This window comes from Megascapheus bottae, chromosome 6 (assembly GCF_031878675.1).
Source record: "Megascapheus bottae isolate mThoBot1 chromosome 6, mThoBot2.hap1, whole genome shotgun sequence".
NCBI lineage: Eukaryota > Metazoa > Chordata > Mammalia > Rodentia > Geomyidae > Megascapheus > Megascapheus bottae.
This window is the reverse complement of record NC_143514.1, coordinates 2,513,698-2,537,309: the sequence shown is the minus strand read 5'-3', so window position 1 is coordinate 2,537,309 and position 23,612 is coordinate 2,513,698. Positions and strand designations below refer to the sequence as shown.

The 23,612-nt window shown below is 39.4% G+C and overlaps 1 protein-coding gene and 1 non-coding gene across 2 annotated transcripts in view; both read right to left on the bottom strand.

Annotated features, from left to right (window-relative positions):
• Man1a2 (mannosidase alpha class 1A member 2) overlaps nucleotides 1-23,612 on the bottom strand; it is a 74,666-nt gene that overhangs the window by 9,136 nt on the left and 41,918 nt on the right. Inside the window, exons 7-10 of the mRNA XM_090334097.1 lie at nucleotides 16,188-16,311; nucleotides 13,013-13,106; nucleotides 4,452-4,567; nucleotides 1,964-2,183 (exon numbers count right to left, since the gene is read on the bottom strand). Of these exons, the coding sequence (XP_090190223.1) occupies nucleotides 1,964-2,183; nucleotides 4,452-4,567; nucleotides 13,013-13,106; nucleotides 16,188-16,311 (554 nt within the window). The remainder of the gene's footprint in view (nucleotides 1-1,963; nucleotides 2,184-4,451; nucleotides 4,568-13,012; nucleotides 13,107-16,187; nucleotides 16,312-23,612) is intronic.
• Nucleotides 13,302-13,429, bottom strand: LOC150061202 (small nucleolar RNA SNORA38). The gene has a single exon (XR_016536056.1). It is a non-coding gene; the product is annotated as a small nucleolar RNA SNORA38 (small nucleolar RNA).

The following is a 23,612-nucleotide window of genomic DNA, read 5'->3' as shown; positions in this document are numbered from 1 at the left end:
CACTTTAGGGTTATATCTTGAATTAGATGCAGTTACAGATTATCTGCTTTTAAAAGCAAATTTTAATTATGTCAGAAGTATTCCAAAACTTAAGGCAATTTACATACCAGTTAATTATAAAGCAACACTGTTCTAGTGTCGTTTTGACTTACATTTTTCAAAACAAGAGGATGCCGATTTAGTTATGGACCTGAGGTATCAATTTCATCAGGATTATAATTCCTTACTGTTAAAAATGACATGACAGATGTATGAACTAGGGCAAATTTTAAATCAATCATACTTGTGTCATCCTATCTAATGACAAATTAATCCTGAAAAAGAAATGCAGGGATGTGATGCTGTGGCTCAACATGGTAGCGCACTAGCCTTGAGCCGAAGAGTTGAGGGACAGCACCCAGGACCAGAGTTCAAGCCCCACAAATGACCAAAAAAAAAAAAAAAAAAAAGAAAGGAAGAAATTCAGTTATTTCCATAAACCCATGGCTCTACTTCTGAAATAAGCACAGAAATTTCAAGGTTATAGGTTTTTAGGTTACTCATTTCGTAAGAGAAAAAACACATTTATTTTTGTTTCTTATTTTTTTTTTGCTGCTTCTAGGGCTTGAACTCAGGGCCTGGACACTGTCCCAGAGCTTCTTTTGCTCAAGGCTACTACTCTACCATCTGAGCCGCAGCACCACTTCTAGTTGTTTTTGTTTTTTTGGTCCATTGTGGGGCTTGAACTCTAGGTCTGGGTACTGTCCTTGTGCTCTTCAGCTCAAGGCCAGTGCTCTACCATGTCAAGCCACAGCACTACTTCTGGTTTTCTGGTGGTTAATTGGAGATAAGTCTCATGGACTTCCAGACTTTGGTGTCCAGACTGGCTTTGAACTGTGATCCTCAGATCTCAGTTTCCTGAGTAGCTAGGATTACAGGTGTGAATTACCAACAATGGATGGCCACATCTGGCTTTTTCTGAGTAGATTGTTGGATATAAGCATCTCACTGACTTTTCTGCCTGGGCTGGCTCTGAATGATTACCCTCAGATCTCAGCCTCTGGAGTGGCTGAATTATATACGTAAGCCACCAGCATCTGAGAAAGATGCATTTTTAAAGCTAGAGGATACTATGGGAGTATAGTCCAGTGTTTGTCAACTCTTCCACTGCTACACTGCTAAGAGCGTGTTCAGGCAGTGTGTTTTAGAAATTCATTGTTTTCCATGTAATTTTGATATCAAGCCTATACTGAGTGGCTAATTGTATATGCAAACATTCTGAAAAGACTACAACTGTTTCGCTCCCTAGGAACCATAGGAATCATCTCATTTGCTGCTACAGCCAGAAGATCAGAAAACACTGAGTTCTTTTTAATCAAAAGCACAAACAACTCAAAAACTTATTAGCGAACTGAGTAAACAATAAACTACCAATTAGCTGAATACCAATTATATGTTCAAGGTAACTACTACTCATTTTTCGTTATTCTTATTTTCTCAATCACGTAGGAAAGGCTATCTCACCTAAATCAGTTAGTTTGGGTCCTTTTGAATAGGCAGTTTTACAGAAGCGAAACGAATGGCAAAAATGGGTCCTTATTATATGAAAATATTAAGATGTTATTAATACCATACTAAAATAGTGCTTACTTTTTTTTTTTTTTGGCCAGTCCTGGTCTTGAGCTGAGGGTCTGAGCACTGTCCTTGGACTTTCTCAAGGGTAGAGCTCTACCACTTGAGCCTCAGCACCGCTTCTGGCTTTTTTCTGTTTGTGGTACCGAGGAATTGAACCTGGGTCTTTGTGCATGCTACGCAAGCATTCTACCACTGGGCCAAACTCCTGGCCCCAATAGTGCTTACTTTTAAATTTCCTAAGGACACACTGTGCTTAAGCCAACTATTTTGAAGTGAACAATATTTCTAACGCTCGGACATATTTTTCTTTCCTTCAGAGATTATTTTATAGACTAAGGAATATTCTTACCAGTCCTGTCATATGACTCATGACAAGTTCGCGCAATTTCTGCCCCTAGTTCTAAGTAATGGCCGGCTTTGTCTTTTCTGGAACCATCTGCACCTAGGGCAAACATGCCTCCAGCGAAGCAGGCCAAGTGGCCCATCTTCTTTTCCAAATGCCCATTCTTCCACTCGCCGATGAAGACCAGCCCTCCTCGGGATTTCTTGATAAGGTGTTTTTCTATAGCCTGTGAGAAACAAAAATTGAGAACCTTACGAGCAAACTGCTGGGGTCCAAGCATTTGTTTCTGGCCATCACAAATGCTGGCAGTATGATATTCTTTCACACACTGGGAGAGTAACTTACAGTGAGCTTTAGGGAAGTGATTGGTATTGTGTATAACCTGGAACAGATATCCGGCTCACTAGCCCAAAACAGACAGGAAGGAGAAACTAGGCCTAGAGAGTGTCACTCTACGTAACATTACCACTGCAGCCTTTATACCCTTGAGCTCAAAGAAACAGACTATCATGAGATCATGATAAAAAAGAGTTATAACCTATGTCCATTCATTTAGTGAAAATGGAAATAGCCAAGTTCATAAACAAACTTCATTTTCCATGTAACTATGTCACTTGATCCCATTAGGTGCTCACGTTACAAAGGTTTCAAAATGTGTACACTAACCCTGTATTCCTCAGCCCTTTACTTCTCAAACCCAAGCATTTATTCTTGACATGGTCCACAGATGAGGAGCCCATCCTCAACGGCCCATCCTCTACACATGTCTGCTTTACTAGGATGTGGGGGTCGTGAGGGAAATGTTTTCAATTAAGTTGAATATAACCAGTAGTAGAGTAGAACAATCACAACCCATTGTGAAAATGTTTTTTTTTTTTTTGCCAGTCTTGGGGTTTGAACTCAGGGCCTGAGCCCTGTCCTTGGACTTTCTCAAGGTTAGAGCTCTACCACCTGAGCCACAGCACCACTTCCAGCTTTTTCTATGTATGTGGTACGAAGGAATTGAACCCAGATCTTCGTGTCTGTTAGGCAAGTACTCTACCACTAGGCCAAACTCCTGGTCCCTGAAAATGAGATTTTTAAGAGCTTTGTTTCTTTGGACTATACTCACAAACTGCTGAGAGGGACTATGAATTAATTCTCTACCTTAAAAATTTCTTTGTAAGAAACTGGACTAATTCAATTCTCTTTGGAAAGAATTATTGGGTGCGATTAAGCCTAATTACACTATTTCCTCACGGCAATAAAAAGGAATATTTCTTTCAAGAGTAAATCCATTTATTTATTGTGGGCTGTTATCAGATAAGAATAATCAGCACTGGAAAAGTTGATTCTGCAAGTGTCATGGCAATGTAAGTGTCACAAGACTGTGGAGATGAGCCTTATTCATGTTGCAGAAGGCTATCATGCACAATGAAACTCAATAAATGCTCAATAAATAATTTTAAGAAGGTGTGATGTTTTTATATCTAATAACTGCATGGAGGAATAGGAGATGGTTGAGAGCCAAAAGTGATCAAAGATTCTCCCTGAACTAAATTTCTGCAGCTGTTTCCGTTAGCATGATATAAATCTTGAACATCTAACAAGCACAAGGCATCAGTTTCCATCATGTGGACGTCACAGCAAGCATGCACTGTGTACGAGGTACTCCACAAATGCCTAAGGACTGGTTATAAATGCTTTGTATTATATTTTTGGCATTCCAGTTCATTACATTGTATCCTACTAGGTTGTAATTAACCTATAATTAACCTGTACTTAGGACTTTACTAACATAATAGTAAAAAGTCAGTCAAGATTGGGCTCTTATTAGGAGTTTTCTTTTGGACTCAGAAATATTAGATATATTATAGAAGATATATATGATAATGTTATATATGATAATATATTATTACTCTTGGCTGATTCAGGAGATCCCTGGCCTGGGCTCATAGTGAGACCCTGTCACAAACCTCCCACCATTAGCAAAAAGAAGTCGAGCAAATTTTCACTAACATTCGTTAAAAGTACTTATACTGGCAATGTTCTGGTATGGCCCTGCTGCAGCTGAACCTGTGCCAACATGTTCTGTGAGGTCATGTGAAGATGAACTACTGTCACACAGCGAGGAGAATGGATCTGTAACTAGATTGTTCAGTTCCAACCTTCGTCATCTACCAGCTTGCTGTGTGACCTTCAGGACATTACATGTAAAGTGGTGATAATGACGACATCAAAGGGTCAGAACATCGAAGGGTTTACCCATGATCCTCTCCAAGTGTGGATTCAAGTAGTTGTTTAGAAAAAGAAATGTTGATGGAAATGCACCAAGTCGCTAGACATTCTATTCTCTATAGACACTCGTTAAGATTTCAATAATACAGCATACTAAATTCTTCAAAGATTTCCTTAAAATGTCACAAAGAGAAGACAAATCAGGATGTTCCACTCAAATCCTACAGTATAGTGTGGTGCTCTATACTAAGTTATCAGACTCTCTTGAGCCACCTACCTCCACAGCATCATCATACATCTTCCTGGCCTCGTGGTCTGTTTTATCCGACATCAGCCAGGCTTTCAGCAAGTACTCATAAAAGCTGTCTCCCAGGCCACCTACAGACGTGTGATCTGTAACAAGAGAACGAAGACGTCAATCTGGCAGAAAAAAAACTCAGCAAGACTATTTCCAATTAACCATTCTCCAAAAAACCTCCTCAGTTCCAACCTTCAGACACTAAAAAGCTAAAGCAACTTAACCCACATGAAAAAAAATATATAACAAACTTGAGGTAAAAGTCAGTAAGACAAAATCTGTAGGAACAAAAAGGACATTAAGGGAAATAATTTCGTGCCAAAAAAGTAGGATATTTGGTAAGGTGAACAAATTATTAAAAAGACAGAAATGACCAACATACACTAGAGAAGAACAGATAAACTGAATAACCTTCTCCATTAGAAAAAATAATTAAAACGTATATATATATTTTCCTCAAGAAAATGCCAGGCCAGATGGCTACTCCAGCAAATTCCAAGCATATTTAAAAGAATGAACAACACAATGTCTTAGGAGAAAGTGATGATGAGACAGCACCTCATTAATAATCCTAGAAGATCACAACAATGGCACCCAAACAGATAAATAAGGAAAGCTACAGAGTAATATGTCAGTGAACAAACTGAAATCTCATAAAGTATTATTTACCCTAGGAATATAGGCTAGATATAATATTCAAAATCAATCAAAATAGCTCACTATATTAATAATGAAAAATGTAGGAAAACAAAGTTGACAAAACCTATCATTCTAATGTAGAAAACAGAAACAACAACAACAAAACATCACCTCTCATTAACCATAGCCTCTTAAATGTAATAATGGTAGACGGACGGATGGATAAATGGGATTAATAGAAATAGCTAGACAATAGTTAGCTAGCTAGCTAGCTAGCTGGCTAGATAGACAGACAGACAGACAGGGAGGGAGGGAGGGAAGAAGGAAGCTTATGGTCAGCATCATCCTTGATGATGAAGGACAGGATGCTTTCTAACATCAGGAAGACACAATGTTCGCCATCACTTTTCTTCAACATAAAGTACTAGCAAGTGCAATTAGGCATAAAAATTAAACAAATAGCTGGGCCTGGTGGATCACACCTATAAGCCTAGCTACTCAGGAAACAGATTTGAGGATTGAGGTTCAAAGCTAGCCCGAGCAGGAAAGTCTGTCAGACTCTTATTTCCAATTTACCACCAGTAAAACAGAAGTAGAACTCAAAGAGGTAGAGCCTCGAGCCACAAAACAACAAAAACAAACAAGAGAGCAAACCAACAACTCAGGGTCAGCACCCAAGCCTTGAGTTTAAGCCCTACAACCACCAACAATAAAAACATATTAAACAGCAGTCACACTGGAAAATGAAAACTAAAATTGTCTTTCATTTAGCGAATAATCTACAAGGAAAATTCAAATGGCATTTACAAGTTACTAGAACTACAGCAATTTACATATATAAGATTAATATACTAAAATCAACTATTCTGTATTAGCAACCACCATAAGGGATTGAAAGAAAATTACGGCCTACAGTAGTAGAAAAGTATTTACAGATAAATCTGGGAAACTGTGAAAGATCTATAATCTATGTCTGAAGCTATAATCTATGTCTGAAAAATGATAAAAATGATAACTATGATAAAATGATAAAGAGGCACCTAAATAAATGTGGAGGTAGAAATATTTTGTGGATTGGAGAACTTGCCAATTGCTAGTATTAACAAGTCCAATTCCAAAACAAAAGCAACAACAACAACAAAAACCCTGTTTAAAAAAGGGCCAGGAGCACAGCCTAGCTATAGAATGTTTGCCTAGCAAGCACAAAGCCCTGGGTTCAATTCCTTGGTACCCCATACATAGAAAAGGCCTGAAGTGTGGTGTTATATCTCAGGTGGCAGGAGCACTAGAGCAAAATGTATCCTATGCCCTGAGTTCAAGCCCCAGGACTGGCAAAAAAAAAAAAAAAAGTCAAATTCCCCGCTATAAATCCCTTGATCCAATGCAATCATAATAAAAGTTCCAGCAGACTTTTCTGGAAGACAATTTTGACTTAATATGGAAACGATAGGACATGGCTCATGGTTGAGTACTTGACCATGAGAGCCAGGGTTAGACACTCAGCAACACAAACAGGAAATAATTTTTTAAAAATGAAAAAAATAAAACAGAAATGCAAAACCTATTTTGACAAAGAACAAAAAAACCAGAGGACCAACATTACTGATTCCAAGCCTTACAGATACATATCAAATCACGGTGGTAGCCAGGTACTGGTGGCTCACACTTATAATTCTAGCTATGTAGGAGGCTGAGATCTGCCAGCCCAGGCAGGAGAGTTCATGAGACTCTTAGCTCCAATGAACAGACAACTGGAAGTGGTGGTGTGGCTCAAAGTGGTAGAGCATTAGCCTTGAGCAAAAAAGAGCTCAGGGACAGTTCCTATGCCCAGAGTTCAAGCCCAAGACCGACAAAAACAAAACACGATGGTATTTGAATAATGATAAACAGATCAGTAAGATAAAACAGAGTTCAAAATCAAACCCATACCTAAATGCACAAGTGGGTTTTTGTTTTGTTCTATTTTTTAGGCAAAGTATAGCCAAGGCTGAAGTGTTAGGATTGCAAGCACGCACCATCACACTTTGCTTAGACAATATATGTTAAACAAAAGAGAAAGGAAATATAATGGAGGAGGTGAATTCTTTTTAACAAATTGCACTAAAATAACTGGATAGTCACATGCATATAAATGTTGATCCCTATAAGAAATCCATTCGAGGGCCAAGAGTTTAGCTTAGTGGTAGAGTGCTTGCCTATCATGCACAGAGACCCGGGTTCGATTCCTTGGTACCACATACATAGAAAAAAGCTGGACGTGGTGCTGAGGCTCAAGTGGTAGAGTGCTATCCTTGAGAAAGTCCAAGGACAGTGCTCAGGCCCTGAACCCAAGCCCACGACTGGCAAAAAAAAAAAAAGAAAAAAGAAATCCATTCAAAATGAATGACAGACTTGAATACAAAACTTACTTAGGGCTACAAACTAGACAGAGTTCCTAGAGGTGACACCAAAAACCAGTTAATTTAACAACAACAACAACAAGAAAAACCGACAAAAATGCAAATCAAATTTGAACTTCTCACTCTTCAATATTAGTTAAGAGAATGAAAAAGACAGGGCACGAATGGAGAGAAAATACTTGGTTGCCAGGAGTATTTTTCCTAAAGGACTTCTATCCTGAATATATATACACACATATATATATGTGTATATATATGTATTGAAATTTGATAATTCAACAATTAGGAAAACAATTGTGTATGTGTTAGTAGTGTATGAGCACATATGTATATTCTGGTGTCAGGGCCAGTAGTAGGACTTGAACTCAAGACTTCATGCTCTCAGTTGGCTTTTTCCACTCTACTACTGGAGTCCCCAGCTCCCACTTAGAGCCATGCCAGTCTAGGATCTTTTGACAATCAGAAACCATACTCCAATAGAGACCATTCCTAAACACTCATGGCTTACACAAGCTAGCCCAGCAGCCTTGAAGACAGTCATGAGAAATTTCTAACAAAGACTATTTCTTTCTTTTTTTGGGGTGGGGGGGCAGTCCTGGGACTTGAGCTCAGGGCCTGAGCACTGTCCTTGGGCTTTCTCAAGGCTAGAGCTCTACCACTTGAGCCACAGCACCACTTCTGGCTTTTTCTGTGTAGGTAGTACCGAGGTCATTGTGCACGCTACGCAAGCATTCCACTAGGCCACACTCTCGGCCCTTAGAAGCTATTTCTTGAAGTAGTCCTACAGGAAATTCTAGAATAAAAGCAAATGTTGAACATTTTTAAACACAGTGGCTCACAAACATGATTCAACCATCGCATTAAAAAACTTCAATTAGGAGACAAAGCAGAAGCATAGAGAAGTTCAGTGACCTATTTAAATTATTAAGCAGAAAAGCGAGGATTTGTCTCATAATTCCAAACAGCATATCTATTTTTATTTTTTTCTGCAATGCTAAATCCAGGGCTATAAAATTTAATCATCTGTAATGACTGACTTCCTATATTTTCTCCCTATTAATCACTAAAAGGAACAAAATTCAATATGTGCTTTTAAATTCAGGTTCCTTACTATATTCCTTTCTATCTGTTGCCAAGTACTTTTCCTGAAGGTAATTACCAGTAATTATGCATGATGATTGCTATGTGCACATCAGACATTATCATTACTCTGATTATAATACAGTTAGCCAAAGCTGGATTGTTGAATTTCAGTTCAATTAAATGTTTGTTTTGCAGGCTATTTATAGATGCGACAGATGTATATTGCTCAAAGATAACAATGGAATGCGATACTCTTCTCAGAAGCTGATAGAAGACACAGAAAAATCATGAGGAAGGACTCATGGTTCACTTCCGTGGGGGCTGCAGCTGCCAAGGGACAGGAGGGCGGCTCGGTGGGGCTGCAGAGACCTTTTCCAAATAAGCAGTCAACAGCTCTGCTAACGCATCCTCCATGAGAGGATCACAAAGGTGCTTGAACTGACTTTGTGGGGCAGAACTGAAGAATGAGCTATCTGTTCTCATTGGGCGATGTACTGGGGAAATGGATGTAATATAAAAGTTGCCATGTTCATGATGTAAGTGTGCTAGTCGGTGATAGGAGAGTCATGTGACATACAGTCTGACCACGACTAACAGAAACCAGGTGCTCTCCTTCCCATTCTGTTCTCACCAGGGCCCTGCTCACCGCTCATCAACCATCGCCATGAATCTGACCACTCCAGAGATCTGACATGAGCAGAATCACAAAGCCATCCTCTCATGACTAGCTCTGTTCACTCAGGACAGCAATTTCAACATTCACTCATAGCGGATCGTTGCTTTTCAGAGCTAAGTAATACTCCGTGGTATGTCTGCATCACATTTTGCTTATTCATTCCCTGTTGGGCATGTGGGCTGTTCCCCTTTCCTGCTGTTGCAACAAAATGGCAAAAGGTAGGCCCTGCTAGAGAACAGAGATTTATTTAGTTTTTAGCACTGGAGGTTCAACGGTGGCCTCTGCTTTGCTCTAGTGAAGAGCTAATGTCATTAGTACAACATGGTGGAAAAACAGAGAGGGAAGGTGGCTATAAGCAGCAGCTTAGGAGTGGAGGTGCCTTGCTTCCCAACAAGCCCCTCCTGTGGAAGCAGCCCTAATCCCCCCTGGGACAGCACCCCCAAGACCTGTTTGCCTAAGGCTAGTCCCTAACCTCTGAACAGCTCCACTCCTCAGACCTGGGCCTCTAGCACAGGGACTCCATCACACCACATTCGAACCCTGGCTGCTGCGAGGGATGTTGCTGTGGATACTGGCATACAGCTCCTGCTCCAAATCTTTTGGGTGTATGTGTAGGAGTAGATTGCTGTTCATATGCAATTGTCTGTTTAACTTTCCAAGGAACAGCCAAGTTTTCACAGAGACTGCAACATGTCACATTCTACCTCTGAGAAAGAGGGTTCCAATTTCCCCACATCTCTGCCAATGTTTCTTTCTTGTCCTTTGAGGGTTTTTTTTTTGTTTGTTTTTCTTTTGTCGGTAGTAGAGCTTGAACTCTGGGCCTGGGCGCTGTCCCTGAGCTCTTTAGCTCAAGACTACCGCCCTATCCCTCGAGCCACAGTGCCACTTTGGTTTTCTAGTGGTTAACTGGAGATAAGAGTCTCATGGTCTTTAGTGCCCTGCCCAGGCTGGCTTTGAACCTCGATCCTCAGATCTCAGCCTCCTGAATAGTTAGGATTACAGTCATGAGCCACCACAACCGGCCCTTTGAGTATTTTTGTGTGTGCAGGTTCTGGAGCTTGATTTAAGGGTCTGAGCTCTTTGTTCATTCACAGATAGCTCTACCATTTGAACCACAGCTCTACTTCCAGGCTTTAAAATTTTAATTGGAAATTAAGTCTCACAGACTTTCCTGCCCAGGCTGGCTTTGAAGTGTGATCTTCAGATCTCAGCTTCCTGAGGAGCTAGGATTACAGGTTGTGAGCTACTGGTGCCCAACTGTCCTTTGGATTTTTAGTCAATTTTGTATCTATAAAATGGTATCTGATTATAACAGTAAGCTTTTTTTTTGTGTGTGCCTATAAGAGGGCTTGAACTCAGGGTGCTCAAACTCTTAGCTTTTTCCTCAGAGTTGCTGCTCCACAACTTAAGCCATACCTTCACTTCTGTGTTTTGGAGATTATTGGAGATAACAGTCTTAAACTTTACTGTCTTGGTTGGCTGGCTTGGGGTAGCTAACACTTGTATACAGCAATATTTTCCTTTTTTCTACTTTAGGGGACACGCTTAGAAAAAGCTATTCTGGTTATCTATCCTGCCAGAGTTACAACTTTGATGGTTTTTAATCTTAAGATATTTAAACAGTTTCAATATGAACTCTATCGTGGCAAATGGAACAAAAGGAACTAAGCATAATTTTGCTTCTGATGTTACAACATTCCAAAATCTTTTTTTTTTTTTTTTGTGGGTCATGGGCTTGATCTTGGCCTGAGCATTGTCTCTTCAGCTCATGGCTACCACCCTACCCTTGAAGCCAAGCCCCATTTCCTATTTTCTAGAGGTTAATTGGTTATAAGAAATTCAGGTCCTTTTGTGTTTGGGCTGGCTTTGAATCTTGATCCTCAGATCTTAGCCTCCTTACAGGCACAAGCCACTGTGCCCCACTTATTTCCAAATCTTAATATAACTCAAAGGAGTAAAAATCTGCAATCCATTCATCTAAATTACCGGGTAGTCATTAATCCAGTTTTTCTTACATGGAAAAAGAAATGCTTCATTTTTTTACTATTTTTTTTCCAGTCCTGGGACTTAAACTCAGAGCCTGGGCACTGTGTTCTTGGGCTTTCTCAAGACTCTGTGTATGTGGTACTGAGGAATTGAACTCAGAGCCTCATGTATACTAGACAAGCACTCTATCACTAGACCAGCCCTCATTTTTTAAAATATAATTTAGCAATGCAACTCTCAGGGTTCTACTCTTTCAGAAAGTATCATTTTAATTCAGTTGAGGTATCAGACCTTACTTTTTCTGCAAATTAAAGAGAACAGTGAGCAGCATGCAAAGAATCTCAAGAAAAGAAAAATACATGAGACGAATCCAAAGGTGACATATAGACTACGCCAGATCTAACTGCACCCACCAGCCAATCTGACCTTCCGATAATACTGTCAGCTTCCTGAAAAGCAGCTAATGAACTCCACAACTAGGGTCTCTCCTCTTGGTAGGGGGATTTCTTTTTTCCACTGGCAGATTTAAGTGTTTTCAATATACCAAACTGAAGGATCATAACTTTTGTTTTTTTATGTACTACTTTATTATGTTCATGTTAATCTAAAAAAATGACCCAAATATGTTTTATTAGAGGCAGTTATAACATATTTACATTAGTCTACCTTTCAAAACAGAACAGCACTAGCACAAGTAATTACTAAAATTCCATATATGCTGTATTTCTACATGAGCATTCATTATTTATTATTAGCTTTTTTTCTTCTTCTTAAGCCAGTTTTGGGGCTTGAACTCAGGGCCTGGGCACTGTCCCTGAGCTTCTTTTTGCTCAAGGCTAGCACTCTACCACCTGAGCCACAGTGCCCCCCCTTTTTGTCTTTCTGCTTATGTGGTACTAAGGACTCAAACCCAGGGTTTCATGCATGGTAGGAAGCACTAAGCCACATTCCCAGCCCTCAATGTCTAAACAAAACAAAACAAAACAAACAAAAAAAAAAAACAAAACTTTAATAGAAAAGAAAAAAAGAAAAAACAAGATTCATCTAGCCCTGTTAGCCTGGAATTTTCTCTAAATTCTTTTTTCATCTCTAGTTTCAAGCAAGAACTTGGCATACAGCCCCTGGTGAATAAGAGATAGCAGGACATTTTCTGTTGAAAGGAATAAGCAGATATAGCTTGCCAGAGAGCAATTTCCTTTTCTTATTAAAATTTTGTGGGGGGTATGTGTATCAGTAATGAGGCTTGGATTCAGGACCTTGAGGCTGAAGGCTAGCGTTCCCACTAAGGTACAGTCCCGCTTGTGGATTGTTACTTGTTAATAGGAGATAAGTCTTTTGGCTTTGCCTATCTGAGCTGGCTTTGAACAGGGATCCTCAGATCTCAGCCTCCTGAGTAGCGAGGATTACAGGTGTTAGAAACTGGTGTTTGGCCAATTGTGCCCTTTCTATTCAGTCAAAACCCTTGTTTGTGTCTAAGATTCCTCATATAAATACTTATCCCAAGCAATGTTCTTATTTCCATGAAGATATTAATGAGAATACCCCTTAAAGTAACACACTACCTTTCACAAAGTCATCAGTGTTACTGTTTCCATTTTACAAGTAGAAAAGCTAAACTAGGCAGGGTTGGATTTGCCAAAGGTAATGGCATAGGCGATAGGCGGCACACAGGAGCAGACCTGAGCAGAGGGTTTTTAACACCTCACAGTTTTCAAACAACCTTTAAACAAGGCATGGATTGTACTAGAAATACTTACACTGACCCCAGCGCCCTGTCCTTGGGTTTAAATAATTTGGATAAAGACCATTTGGACGGTCCATTTTCTGAAGTAATTTCCGAATATGCATGACCTAAACAAAATAAAGAATGCAATTAACAAAACAAATGTCATCAAAGCTTGACACTAGTCTAAGCTTTTCTTGTTTTTCCTTTGTCACTTAAGAACTACTACAACCACTTCTGCCTTTGTGTGTGTGTGTGTGGTGGTCAATAAAGCTCTCTAACTCTCAGATGGTTCCTTATTTTTATTTTTTTAAATTTTATTTGTATGTAGTACGGTTAATCGAAGATCAGAGAACAAGCTGCCCCTAGATTTCTCCAAAATCCCATTTCTTTGGCTCCAATTCTTATGTGTTCAATGACAGGGAACAAAAGAAACACCTTTGTTGAAGGATTGGTTCCTTATTTTTATAAGACGATATATAACTAGGATTTTAAAATAAAACACAAGGAGTAAACAAAGAAAAGAAACTCAGACAGAAAACATGTTAAAATCTCAATATCCTCCTATCCAGAAACAGCCATCAGAAATATTTAGTGAAAGATATTCCAAGTATAATAAATTATTCCAAGTATAATAAATGTATGCTTATGAACAGTATAAGTTATAATATACTCAAATAAGACCAGACATAATTTCATGAACAGATAATTTCATAGAACTATAACATTTCTGTTAAGAGGTTAAATTTGAAAAAGTTAAATTGGAATTTATTTAGTGAAACTCAATTAAAATTAAACCAGTATCCTTTTCACATGTATATATAGATTCCTACAGGTTCTCTGGAGGAGAACGAGAGCACCAGGAGGCATGCCAGGCGGCTGGGCCAATCCTCAGGCTGGCATGCGGTGGGGCTGGCATGCGGTGGGGTAGAAAGCCTGGCAACAAAGGTGCTCTTAGTCCTTGTTCGTATTTGGTGGAGGGCAGTGTGTCTATATGTAATGTGCTCTGCGTAGTAATACACCCGCTTTCTCTTTACATGAGATGGACAACCTACCTAACACAAATGACCTGGCCAGCACTCTTTCCCACACTTGGCTGCAATGCTAATCCTTTCCTGCGCTTCTCACCATTGCTAACCTGGTCTGTCAACACGGCGTTAGCAGTGGGCTCAGGAACGCCATTTCCTTCATATTGGAGACCAGTCATTATCTACAACAATCTCAATCATAATAATATCACAAACCAACTTGAGACTGTCCTGAAGGATGTTATAAAACTAATCACAACTGGCCAGGAGTGTGGCCTAGTGGCAGAGTGCTTGCCTACCATGCATGAAGACCTGGGTTCCATTCCTTGGTACAGAAAAAGCTGGCAGTGGCGCTGTGGTTCAAGTGGCAGAGCACTAGCCTTGAGTAAAAAGTGTATGAGGACAGTGCGCAGGCCCTAAGTTCAAGCCCCAGCACTGGCAAAATAATAATAATAATAATCACAACTTTTTTTTTGGCCAGTCCTAGGGCTTGAATTCAGGGCCTGGGCACTGTCCTTGAGTTTTCTCAAGGCTAATGCTCTACCACTTGATCCACAGCACCACTTCTGGCTTTTTTTTGTGTGTGTGTATATGGTACCCAGGGCTTCATACACGCAAGGCAAGCACTCTACCACTTCGCCATACTCCTGGCCCCTAATCACAATTTTTTCTTTATCTGAAACTTATGTATAACACTGAATTATCTCCTTGTTATTTTCAATATCAATCATTTTCTCTCTCACTTCCCAAATTTTTTAATCTTTAATACCTTTGCTAGATTTATTATCTAAGCCTCTCATATATTTTGAACCTGAACTCTGTATAACTTTTCCTTATGTAGTTAGTTGTCTCTGAGCACTTGCATCTTTGCTCATATGCTTGTTCTTCAGAGATGAGGGATTAACTTCTTTCTTATGGGAAGTGGACCCAGTTTTTCAATTTGGATTTTCCAGTAAATACTTTGGGCCATTATTTATTGCTTATGTTTCTTCCCTCCTTTGTTCTGGTAGACAGTGTATACATTTTATTCATATTCCTTTTTGAGGAGTTTTGTTGACTCAGTGATTCCTAAGAAAGTTCTGATGAAACAGCATAGATTGAATCCAGATGTAAACACAGTTTTTAGCTTTTGCTTCTCCTTAGCCTGCTAGATTGGCAGTGCTGCACTGTTCTAACAGTCTGCTTCTCATCCCTTTTCACACCAGTGTGCAGGCACAAACACAGTTTATCTAAGATTCACACATGACTGTACTTTCATAGCTTCTCAAAACATTACTTCTAGTCCAAAAAAATATTCTCCATCAGCCTCTGATCCAACTGTCACCTACTCAGGACCTCTTCAATGTCCTTCAGTAAAGTTTTGGACTTATCTTTTGTTATATTAGGAAGCTTGTGGGAAAACTTACAAGGTATCTTTTTAGAAAAATAACACTTCTTGCCTTTTGTAGCTGGTGTAGAGAAATGTGGCTGATTCTTGAAGTCAAGAATGATATTCTTTTTTTTTTCTTTTTTTGCCAGTCCTGGTCTTGAGCTCAGGGCTTGAGCACTGTCCTTGGACTTTCTCAAGGCTAGCACTCTACCACTTGAGCCTCAGCACCACTTCTGGCTTTTTGCTATGTATATGGGGTACCGAGGAATCGAACCTGGGTCTTCGTGCATGCTAGGCAAGCACTCTACCACTAGGCCAAACTCCTGGCCCAAGACTGATATTCTATGGACAAATATGAAACCTGGTTTCTACAGATACTGGCAGAGTATAACTCAGTGGTAGAGTGCATGTTAGTTTGTACAAGGTCCTAAAGTTGACCTACAACACCAAAAATAAAAATAAGAAAGTACACTGCTCTTGTGTATTAGGTAGACGGTTATATAATCTATGAGTTAGTATTTTCTTTCTTCCTTTTCAATTATTATTGTTCATTTTGGTTTTCTTCTCTTACCATGCCAGCAAGGACCTTCCGAACAATGCTGCATAGAAATTTCAGTGGATTTTTTTTTTAAACATAGGAGCGGTTATAACCTCTCAAATAATAACAAATTCTAAGTAGAGAAAGAGATTTCTTTGAATGATTTACAAGAAATAACAAAGGCCCAAGTCCTGGTAAGTGTACATAGCAAGGACTTCTGGCAACTCTTCAAGGACTCTTGTAACAATGAAACACAAGAGGAAAGACAACTAACCTTTTTGTAGTAAACCAGGTCCCCTGTCAGGTAGCTGAGATGGACAAACTCCATGTGCAGTGTGCCGAATTCAGCCAGAATACTGCTACCAGCAGATGCCCAGCCCCAGTTTCGCCCTACTCCACTAAATGAAAGCCAAGACAAAGGAGAAACGATTGAAAAAAGATTAAAATTTTTAAAAATCAATATATAATATTTAAACAAATATTAGAAACTAGGTAATTAGAAGTATTTCACATAAAGCATGATGTTTAAACTTAAATTTTTCATTATAAATAAATAGGCAAAACATCCATATTTAAAAAGAAAGCTAATAGCTGGTTGCTGGCTGCACCTGTAATCTAGCTACTTAGGGGGTTGTGAACTACGTAATTTAGGCTCTAAACCAACCTAGAAAGTCTGAGACTCCATTTCCAAAATGACTAGACTAAAGCCAGGCCAGAGTTTGGCTCAAGTGGAAGAGCACCAGCTATGGGGAATCAGGAAACCTTGAGTTTAAGCCCCAGTACTGGGGGCGTGAGGGGAACTCAACACAGTGTGTGTGTGTGTGTGTGTGTGTGTGTGTGTGTGTGTGTGTGTGTGTGTGTGTGTGTGTGTGTGTGTGTGTGTGTGTATTATGTAAGTGTGGTGTGGTGGTACACATCTATAACCCCAGCATTCAAGAGGCTGAGACAGGAGGATTAAATTCAAGACCATCCAGTGTGGCACAATAAATCTTGTTTTAAAAAAGAAAAAAAAAGATGTAAAAAACAAAACAAACCCTAAAGTATACATAAAATATCTTCCACACATTCTCATTCACTTTCTACCACCAGGCTCCACTTTCACTAGTTTCTTACATATCCAGAATCTTGAGTGCATACATAAACAATCTAATACATGTTATTTTCCTCCCTCCTTAAAACACAGCATGAGCCAACTGTTCCACCTGCTTTCTGTACTCACTGCAATCCTGCTACGTGCCTGAGCAGTCTCTCCACATCAGACCATGAACAATATGCTCGTTTTTCATAGCTGTCCTGACCTCCATAATAATAATAGTTCTCTGCTGGAATGTACCACTCCAGAGCACATGAAGATGTGAGAGCATGTTAACTTGTCTCAAAACTTAAAAGTGCAAACTTAAATTTATTGTGCTAGCACCGAAGACATAAAATGTTCTGCTGTGGCCAGAACAGCAGCATATAATAAAGAACTGTCCTATCTCAAACAACTGTGGTGGTGCCTGTGCAAAGACTACTACATTCTATAAATAGGCCCTATGTGTTTAATCAATCCCTACTGATTGTCCCTCAAGAAAGGTGCAATATTTTCTATTTTGAAAACTTCCAGTGGGTAATCTTGTGCCTATTTAGTTTTTACAGATACAATCTGTAAGACAATATTACTTCATTTTTTGTCTATTTTTATATGCAACTATACAAATGAAAACGACAGAGGTTCTAAATGACTGTGTGTGTGTGTGTGTGTGTGTGTGTGTGTGTGTGTGTGTGTGTGTGTGTGTGTGTGTGTGTGTGTGTCCTGGACCTGGGCACTATCCCAGAGCTCTTCAGCTCAAGGCTACTGCCCTACCGTTGAGCCAAGCCCCACTTCCCATTTTCTAGAGGTTAATTGGAGATAAGAGTCTCAGGTCCTTTTATGCCCAGGCTGGCTTTGAACCTTGATCCTCAGATCTCAGCCTCCTGAGTAGCTAGGATTACATGTGTGAGCCACCACCCCCAGCCATGACCTTATCTTTTAAGGAATATCTAAGTTCTACTGAGACATAGATTGGAGACAAGCAGATCTGGACCTCGGCTATTCGCCAGGCTTCTTCACCATGGCAGACATAAGCACTAGACTCTGGTCTCTTAGTACAATGGAGCTGTTAATCTTTTCATGGCTTACTACCAAAGGTAACATGTCTGCTCCCATACCAAGTAAACCCACACAAACAATGACAGCTGCTCTGAAGAGAATGAGGCAGGAAATGGAGCACTGAACAGGCAATAAAAGCACATTAGAATTGGGTGTGGAGGCATATGCCCATAATACCAGTTCAGAAGCAGAGGAAAGAGGATGGTAAACTTATGGGCAGCTTGGGCTACAGCAAAAGTTTCAGACTAGCCAGGGCTACACAGTGAGACACTGTCTCAAAAAGAGAAGGAAGACAGGGAGGGAAGGTGAGTGGGATAGAGGAGAGGAAAGGAGGGGAGGCAAGAAGAAAGGCTGGCTAGCTAGCTCCACTTAAATGTTGCTGAGTTAATTTCAGCTGAGACTCGGTGAAAAGGAGTCCCTGATGGAGACCTGGAAGAGAATCCCCAGTATGGGAAACAGTAAGCACTGGCCCAGAGGGAAAGGCTGGGCTGGAGTGGCGAGAGCTCAGAACAAAGGAGGGTAAGTTTGGAGAGCTAGACACGATCCAGATTAGGGAAGAATTCACTAGGCTAAGGGGAAAACTCAGCATTTTTGTTTTTATTGGAATTAGGATGGGAAATCACAGAGGATTTTTTTTTTTTGCCAGTCCTGGGCCTTGAACTCAGGGCCTAAGCACTGTCCTAGGGCTTTCTCAAGACTAAAACTCACTCTACCACTTGAACCACAGCACCATTTCTGGCTTTTTCTATGTATATGTGGTACAGAGGAATCGAACCTCGGTCTTCGTGCATGCTAGGCAAGCACTCTACCACTAGGCCAAATTCCCAGCCCACACAGAGGATTTTATAGCAAGTATCAGAATATTTTAGGAACAAAGCATATCCTTGAGAAAAGTTAGCTATGTTTCCACCTAGCAGATGACAATGTGGAGCAGCTATAAGAATCTCCACAAGTTAATCCTACAAACATTTTCTGTTCAAAAGTCACAAAGGTGGGCCGGGAGTTTGGCCTAGTGGTAGAGTGCTTGCCTAGCATGCACGAAGACCCGGGTTCGATTCCTCGGTACCACATACATAGAGAAAAGTTGGAAGTGGTGCTGAGGCTCAAGTGGTAGAGCTCTAGCCTTGAGAAAGTCCAAGGACAGTGCTCAAGCCCTGAGCTCAAGCCCAGAACTGGCAAAAAAAAAAAAAAAAAAAAAAACTCACAAAGGTAAGTTTTATTCACAGCACATTTGTACACCTTTCAAAATACTAAGTTCTGAACAAGACTATTCTTCTCTTTTACATATAGCGTCACAGAAAGGACCTAAAACGTTCCATTTAATCTCTACATCTATTCTATCAACTTACAAAAGTAAAACCTACACAAAGGAGACAGAAATCTCACGGGAACAGAAAATTTCCAACTACAAAAACTGATGAGTTTGGCTGGGAGTGTAGCTTAGTGGAGTGCTTGCCTAGCACACAGGAAGCCCTGGGTTCGATCCTCGGTTACCACATACACAGGGAAAAAAAAAAAGCCAAAAGTAGTGCTGTGGCTCAAATGATAGAGAACTAGCCTTGAGAAAGCCCAAGGACAGTGCCCAGGCTCTGAGTTCAAGCCCCAGACTGACAAAAAAAAACCAAAACTGATAAGTTGCTCCAAACCAACTACATCTTAATTTCTTCTACAAATGGTACAATTTTCACCTGATCAAATAAAGGTATAGTTGCTAAAGTGTATGTTTTCAAACATACTCATCAGAGAATTGAAATTTTTGAGTGATAACCAATATACAACAGAATTAAGAAACATGGTTTCTCTCCTGACGGACCACACAACAGGAACAGAGAAACAGCTGATGCCCTTCTGATGACACCCATGGTAAATCAGCCTGAGTACCCTATAAATGCATTTACTTTATTAATGACTCATCTACATTTTGGTTTTTATTTTGTTAAAAGTCCACTGAAAATCTTTAATCAATGTTTTCAAAGAAGCAAGACTGCAAAGAACTGTCATTATTAGAAATACGCTTTCAAACGTTGGCTGAAATTTATCGGAACAGAAGAATGGACTAAATGGAATGAACTAAATAATGAAAGTACTCAAACAATGTGCAATTTCAAGTGGCAAATCTTGACATTAGAAATAATCACCTGGCAGAACAACTGTTTTCAATTACATGTAAGTAACTATTTTCAATTACATGAAGTGGTAGAGTGCTAGCCTTGAGCAAAAACAGCTCAGGGACAGTGCCTAGATCCTTAGTTCAAGCCCCAGTACTGGCAAAAAAAAAAAAAAAAAAGTATGTGGATATATACATGTATATGTGTGTATGCATGTACATATTTACATATATACTCTATTTTTTGCCCAGCCCTGAGGATTAAACCTGGGCTTCAAACACATTTGACAAGCAATCCATCACTAACTTATATTCTCCACCCCTAAATACAATTTTAAACTTGAGATTATCCTTCAATTATAAATTTGTATTGATTACTCTAGGCACTATTTTTTTTCTTAATTTTCATTACATTATCCTTCAGACAAGCCTAGAATTGAGAGTGGGAGGAGGAGAGGGCTATTTTAGGGTGTTTTTTTTTTGCCAGTTCTGGGGTTTGGGCTATTGTCCCTGAGCCTCTCTCTGTGCTCAGGGCTAGTGGTCTACCACCAGAGCCACAGCACCATTTCCAGCCTTTTCTGAGTAGTTTATTGAAGAGTCTCACAGACTTTCCTGCCCTAGCTGGTTTTGAACCATGATCCTCAGAGCTCAGCCTCCTGAGTAACTAGGATTTCAGATGTGAGCACTGGTGCCAGGCTTCAATGGCTTTCGACAAACAAGAAGACTGGTACAACAACCAAACCCATCTCTCAACATGTCCATGCTCCCTTGCCCTTCTGCTGTCCACGCATACCACCCTCAGCTGTTTCCCTTACAGTTCTGCAGGTTCGAGACTTCATATATGGACATCAGCACACAGGGCACATTCTTTGATGACGAGCTCTCACTCAACATGTCTTTGCAATTCATATTGCTAAGTGACTTAAGTTAGAAGTTTCTGTCTTCATTATCCAGCATTTTTTCAGTATTCTAGTTTCTATACCAATGTCTTGCTGCCTGTGTGATTAGTCTAGGAATTATACCATGTGCTATTAATTGAAACAGGAAAATAATGATTCATACAGGGGAGAAAGGTCTAAAATTAGTGACTATGTATGTTTCCAGTGAAGAAATATTAAGACAACAAAATAATTCCAATAGAAACAGGACAAAATACAGCATAAAGTAATGGAATGGGAAAGACAGATAATAGCAAACACAAGGATGAGTAAGTGACAGTCCATGGAACACAAAAGCAGCCATGCAGCTGAAGACCCAGACGCTCCCACATGGGGGCAGGAGAGGGACAGTCCACCAACTCTGAGGACAACATCTCAGCAGCATCTATTAAATTAAAAGTACTCATCGCTCTGCTACAGCAAGCTCACACCCAGGAATCTATCCTGTAGAAGAAAAGTATATGTCTTTGATCTGGTAATCATATTCTTAAGAACCATTTCCAGAAAGATAAAATAATCCCCACTACACCGAGACAGATGACAGGAGGCTATCACAGCAGTGTACAGGAAAATAAAAGGAACAAATGCCACTGGCTCAGAAATGAATTTACAAAGTATAATGGAACTAGGCCGTATGATTTCAAGTATGTCCAATGAGGTATCATTAAATGAGAACTATAAAAGACAAAAGAATCAAGCATCCACATAAACCATTTAAAAAGCCCTTCTAGAGAAAGAATTCAAACGATGTAATTCCTTAGGAGAAAAAAAAAGAACCAACTCACAGTCCAACAAAATGAGTACTGGGAAACGTTCTTGACAGGTATGTGGCAGAGGCCAAGGAGAGGGGGCAGACAAATGAAGAGGGGAAGTGGGAGGAAACCAGTCGTGATATCCAATGTAAATCATATGAAACGAAAAAACTGAAGGAGAGGGGCTGAGGGAAGGATGGAAGGAGTAACCCAATCAAGATGCACTTATAAAGTGACTGGTTGAATAGTTAACTCTTCTTTACAAGAACTTAAAAGATAACAAAAATAAAATTTAAAAATAAAGAAACAAACAATAAAACCCCTGCTAGGTACATAGGCTGTGTCTCTCAATACTGCACCATGTTACAGAAGACATTGATGCTAGATGGTTAGCAAAGGCTGACTTCCTGGAAACCAAGACTTACAAGAGCCTACGTGGAAAATGTGTAGATTCCAGTGGTCATTTAAAAAGAGACAAATCAATGTTAATAAAATCTTAAAAAGAGCTACATTTATGATATAAACTCAAGTCATGTATTTATATAAATGTATATCAAGAAATTAAATGGGCAATTATCTTATAAAATGGTTATGATACAGTCACTGAAAATTTTTCTTGCATTATTAATCTTAATGTTGGTTTCTCAGTTTTTTTTCTTCTATGTAAAAAAAGGAGGAGGGGACAGGCTTCCAATCTTTCACCTTCTCAGAATTAGGTTTTAATTATTATCGGAAAAAGCTATAGGACTCTAGGCAAGCTACTGAAGGAAATACCAGAAAAATCTTTCATGATACTAAGAGAATAAATATGCAGGCAGCATCAACTGCCCATCTCTCTACAAGGAAGTGTCTCTAGAACCCAGCCAGCCTCTCCCTCACAAATGAGGTAATACATGTTATACATAGAGGATGAAATCAGAAAAGAATAAAGATTAATATTCACTGTTAAAGGCTGACTTCTCAAGGTAATTCAGAACTCTACAAAGTTCTCCATTAGCAAGAAATGATGAAATAGGTTATTTTAAAAAATAAAGTCATGCCTCCAGAAAAGTAAGTGCTCCCAACTTTTATTCTAAGGGGTCTAAATGCAAGAGGCTCAACCATCAAGTTTGCATGTAATTTACAAACACCACATGATGAATGGTAAATATTACTTGGAGGAAAAAAAAGAGCAGCAAAAATTGCAGCATAAACAATTTAATGCAAGTTAAAATGTTGACATTACTCAAATTTTAATTTGTACATGATTTACAGTTATATAATGAAAACATTTCATCCAAGTAAAAAATCAAGTGTTTTCCTTCAGAATGAAACACACAGCAAAGAATACTTATAACAATTCACTTTCAACTGCAGTGTCTTAAGACCCTATAGCAGCATCATAGTTGTATCTTCTTTTATTGTTTTTTTAAATACAACATTCAACAATAAGAAGTCCTAATTTCAAGCACACTTGGACTTACAACAAAAGCAGGCAGTGTATGAAAGGAAAAAAGAGAAAAGGAAGCTTTATGACTATGAACAATGCTAAACAGAAATGAGTAAGCAAATAAGAAAAACAAATGGTGCATAAGCATACGAGTAAAGGAGACAAATCTAGTCTTTAAGACAAAGAGTAACAACTAGAACGAAAGCTAAGGTTGGTGACCCATCTGGAATGAGTCTAAAGGTGACCCCACCAAGAATGTACATAAAAAATAGAAAATATTCTAAAACAATATACATTTACATATAAGCAGAGAAAAACAAATTACTAAGTCTTGAAAAGCAC